At 43.2% G+C, this 5111-nt stretch overlaps 1 protein-coding gene across 1 annotated transcript; it reads right to left on the bottom strand.

The window, feature by feature from the left end:
- Positions 1-1587: 1587 nt before the first annotated feature.
- On the bottom strand, positions 1588-3218 carry LOC116978142 (forkhead box protein E4-like). Its single transcript, XM_033029159.1, has one exon. The coding sequence runs from the start codon at positions 3216-3218 to the stop codon at positions 1983-1985; it is 1236 nt and encodes a 411-aa protein (XP_032885050.1). The 3' UTR covers positions 1588-1982.
- Between the last annotated feature and the right edge of the window lie 1893 nt (positions 3219-5111).

Here is a 5111-nt window from a genome sequence, read left to right as displayed (position 1 = left end):
TAATTGGCGTGCCAGGTATGCGTGTGGTTACAGTATTTCGCCTCCTTCTTTTATCTAAAGATACTCATTACACAATGTTTTCCCAGGATCATCAAACTCCCTTCCTGCAGCTTTGGAAATCCCAACAACGAGAGAGTAAATAAGTTCCTGTTCAGGTTGTGTCCATTTCAAAGCCATACTGTTAAAGTAATAACATGTACATCATCAAATGCTCTCTTTTGATAGACTACGTGTGTTTTTTTACTCTGGTGCTCGGATGGTACCAGATACCAATTTTTATTTAATTTTGAGGAGCTTTGATATAACCCTTGACACTGCAGATCGACGTGATAAGTTACTGTCAGTCACCAGATAGGCTTCAGCTTCTCTCGAGAGTCTTCTGAGCGTTTCACAGTATTCACCCTCGAGGCAATCTGGGAACATTTTAAACTATTTCAGATTCGTTGTAGTTAGGTGTTATCAAGTAAATACATAATTATATGATTGAAAGTACACCATTTCATAGATTTTCGACCTGGACCTAATTGGATCACTGGGCTAAATCTGTCCAAACCTTCCCAATTATTTGTTGGAGCTAGACACAAAATGCTGGAGCAACTCAGCGGGTCAGGGGGCAGCTCTGGAGAAAAGGAATATGTGCGTTTCGGGTCGAGACCATTCTTCGTCTCACCACAAATGCCTCCACAATCCCTGAAGCGAGTCTAAAGAAGGGTCTCCACTCGAAATATCAGCTCCGGAAATGCTGCCTGACTCGCTAGGTTACTCCAACGTTTTGAGTCTATCTTCGGTGTAAATCAGCACCTGCAGTTCCTCCTCGCGCACTTTTGAAGCTGATTCCATGGTCGCAATTTGACAACAATGTTAAACTTTCTCAAATAGTTACCTCATAAAACTAACACGAGCCTACATCAGAGATACATTAAATTGCAGAATCTGGAACGTTGAGCAAAGCTCAAAATGTTGGCGGAACTCACCGGGTCAGGCAGCATCTGTGGAGGGAAAAGGGAGATAGCGTTTCGCATCGGGACCCATCAGGCGGGACCAATTATTTCTGGTGTGAATTGTTTCCTTTTACTTATTATATCATTTATTTTGTTATATTCTGTTATTCTACGTTCTAGTCATAAATACACACGGACTGACATTTAAAGCACAGATAGACCCAAAATGCTGGAGTAACTGAATGGGTCAGACAGCATCTCTGGAGAAAATGCCAGGCAACAAAATATTTTCACTGTACCTCAGTACATGTGACAATAAACTAAAACTAAACTGGATGGGTGACCTTTCGGGTCGGGACTCTTAAGGTCAGATTTGTTGTATTTAATGCGTAACGTTGCTAATTAAGTTTGGGCTTTCAAAAATACAGTCCCGTTACAAAAGGCAGATATTACAGCGAGCCTTTCGTCTTCTTTCATTTCAGTGCAATTTTGATGTTTAATATGCATGGTTCACAAAACTGCATGTTCCGCATATAGTTTATATTTGGACACGTTTTCCAAACAAAAGAAACGACAATTTCTTTGCAAGTAAAAAAAGTCATTATTTATTGTTTTATTTTCGTTTCCGGTAAGAACAAATCCGGTATTTTCCATCTAAAGCAACTATGGTACAAATTACACGATTTACACTTTCCCCCGAAATACAAATGTACCGCAAGGTGCACGGTTAACCTGCCTCGTTTCAACTCCGAGGCAGAGGGAAATATTGATCATTTTAAACGAGAGCCTGCTGTTTGTCGTAGAGGACTCTCTTCCGTTCATAGACAAAATACAAATTGAATTGAAACTTACATTCTTACAACGATAACTAGAAATGCAGAAGTGTATTAAAATACATAATTGTACATATATTTACATAAGAGTGGGGGAATATGAGCTTTGGCGGTGTTGCTTAATATAAATATGTAAAAGAGCTAACCTTGATTGCTTTGTAGTACAGCAGTAACATGGTTCTGCTGCTTTTCTCCTTTAAAACGCCGTCTACATGAATCTGTCAAGACCGGGCGCATAGTTTGTTTGTCGCATGTACGAATTATTGCCATTGAACTGTGCAAATCCGTTCATCTGATGGTTGGGTAAACCCAAAAGCTGGTCAGTGTGATCGTTGCATGAGTTGGGTCTCATGGACGGTATGGCAAGACGATTCGAGGGGCAGTACATCTGGGTATTATTGGGAGAGTAGTTGGCTTGGGGCATAGATAGATGAGGAGGGGATGTGGAATACGAATAGGTTGCATTAGAAGTCATGCTGTTAGAAGACCTGTTTAACCCGGCTCCCATCCCAGTGGGGCTTGTAGACTGTGACTGGAAACTCGACACATCCGCCCCGCCAATGGAACAACTGACCATTGGCCCCAGTTCTCCGGTTAAGTGCGAGTTTAAGTCGATCGCAGACGAGGCCTGCAAAACGGACTGCTGGCTGATGAGATTGTCAATGCTGAACATCCTGTGCTGGGCCTGAGTGACTGCCGAGCTCTGATAGTGATGCAGCATGGCCGGGTGGTGGTTGCTGCCGTGGGCTTGAGGGCTGTAGGCCGATCCCACGCTGGGGTAGAGTGCATTGGGGTAGGTTGGTCTCCCAACTGGAGTCGGGGTGAAGGCACTGGAGTTCTGCATGTAGCCTGGGTACGTGGTGATGTCTGATCGTTTGAAGCGTTTTCTCCGACGCAAAAAGCTCCCGTTGTCGAACATGTCCTCAGCTGCCGGGTCTAGAGTCCAATAGTTGCCTTTCCCAGGGCGTCCAGGTTCACGGGGGATCTTGACAAAACAATCATTGAGCGTGAGGTTGTGCCTGATGGAATTTTGCCACTTTTTCGAGTTTTCCCTGTAGAATGGGAAACGATCCATTATAAACTTATAAATCCCTCCGAGGGTCAGCTTCCTTTCTGGCGAGTTGGCGATGGCCATAGCGATCAGAGCTATGTAACTGTATGGGGGCTTACCACGCTGGATCGGACGCTTCCGCCTTCGCCCTCCAGAAGTCGGCATCTGTCCCTCGATATCCCCAGCCTCCTCCTCATCCCTGTCCGCGACCGGCGTGCCGCCTCTCGGCTCCGATTTGACCATCACTGCTTCGTCTTTCTCCGGGGACTCCAATGACAGATCCGCAGAGCTCTCCAGGGGCTCCGAGGCGGAGGAGGCTTCGGTGGGCGACTGCTGGGACTCGGCAGTCATGGTGCACACGCCAGTGAAGTACGAAATGTCGGTGAGATTCATAAACCTCAGCCTGAGGTCTGCCCTGGGCAGTCCGCTGAAGATCTGCTATTGGGAAGGCCGGGATCAGGTGCTGAACTGACGCCACCTGGCTTATATGTCAGAGCGAGAGGAGTCTGGCGCCACCCTATTTGCCCTCATTGTGTCAATGTTTTTAATTAGCATGCCCACCCACCTTCTCAAAGAGTCTCTCCAGATAGGTGCACAATGCAACGACAAACCCGCCTTTCCTCAGGATTCCGATGCGCAATTTAGAGGAAGTACTCGAAAAGGAGAAGGTGGAGGCAGTTTAGAAAGTTCGCAAGGATGCCATAATACTATTGAGTGTTATTCCGCAACATGGACTATCCGCGGTCCGCTCTGCTTGGTAATCGCCGTCTATTGTGGCGACATGGGGTTCCAAATCACAGAGCGTATATTCTGATAATTTAATGAAATATGTACATTAGAGTTCACTGCAGATCAAATATATACCATTGGAGTTTCGGACCATTTGGTCAGAGAGCTAACATTTGCACAGGAAATCTAATCAATTTATAGCATTTTATAGCATTTTACCATTCATATTAAATTCTCCACAGGAAGTTATATTTACCCAGAGAGTTGTGAATATGTGTAATTCTCCTCCACAGAAGTCAATGGAGACCAATTCACTGGATGTTTTCAAGGAAGAGTCAGATTTAGCTCTTCGGGCTAAAGGAATCAAAGGATATGGAGAAATAGCAGGAACGGGGGTACTGATTTTAGATGCTCAGCCATGATTATATTGAATGGCGGTGCTGGCTCGAAGGGCTGAATGGCCTAGTCCTACACCTATTTTTCTATGTTTCTATATCAACAGTTATAGACAATCAATTGAACTATTTGAATTCGGATAATATCTGAAAATGTTTACATTAACAACATACATATAATAATATATTTATATCATATGATATATGCATATAATATTATTGTGTAATGCAAACGTGCATGCATTAAATACACCAATAGACAACTGGAGAATATGGGAATACTTTGTGAGCATAATTTCTCCGACGAACAAGCATAACTATTTGAGTGATTATTAGATTATGATAACTAATGAGATAAGGCTGCGATATGAAAGATTCTCCAGTGAGCTCACGGTTACGTTTTATGTTTTTATCAATTTTGCTGACATTTTAAAATAATGTTAATGTTTGGCTTTAGAGTCCCAGTTTTCCAACCCTCTTCCGAGTAAATATTATGGCAGGTATGTTTTATAATGAGGAATAAATATGATTCAGAAGTTGACAATTAATCAGTCGAAGTAGTTACTATTAATAGATACTGCCTCACCCGCTGAGTTTCTCCAGCATTTTGGTCTCCCTTCGATTGTTCCACCATCTGCAGTTCCTTCTCAAACTATAATAAATGTATCTTTCTGCAGTAGCGATGCAGTTACCAGTCCATGTATCAAAATCTAACAGGTTGAAAGGGAAGAATCGGAAAGAAGGGGACTGAGATGGAAATAATCGCAGGTTAAGTACGAATTACATAAAATATATGGTGAAATCAAACGGCTCCCGTTGCAAATTCCATGCCAGGGATTGTCAGTGGAGTTGTTGGCTGCTGCACAGGAGTTTTTGGCTGTGTTGGCGCCCAGCGTGGTGGCCTGCAGCTTGGTCTTGGTGTGTCCGGAATTATCTTATTCCAGGTAAAAGTTGTAAGTTTGCCCGACCCAGGTCTCCAGTCAAGCACAAAGCGCCTTCCTCTGCAACAATGAGTGCGAACCTCGCCTCTCCCGAAAAAAGGCAGCTGCGGGTTCAGAACGAAACCTTTTAATTTCAAAATAAAATTTCTAAGTTGCATTATATTATTAAAGTTTCATTAATTCATTGTGTAAATGAAACTTTGTATAAATAATGAAACTCT

The sequence above is a fragment of the Amblyraja radiata genome, chromosome 10 (assembly GCF_010909765.2).
Source record: "Amblyraja radiata isolate CabotCenter1 chromosome 10, sAmbRad1.1.pri, whole genome shotgun sequence".
Lineage (NCBI taxonomy): Eukaryota > Metazoa > Chordata > Chondrichthyes > Rajiformes > Rajidae > Amblyraja > Amblyraja radiata.
This window is presented reverse-complemented; position numbering and strand designations above follow the sequence as displayed.

Coding starts and splice junctions, on each gene's coding strand:
- LOC116978142 (XM_033029159.1), bottom strand. CDS start 3,218: ATGAATCTCACCGACATTTCGTACTTCACTGGCGTGTGCACCATGACT.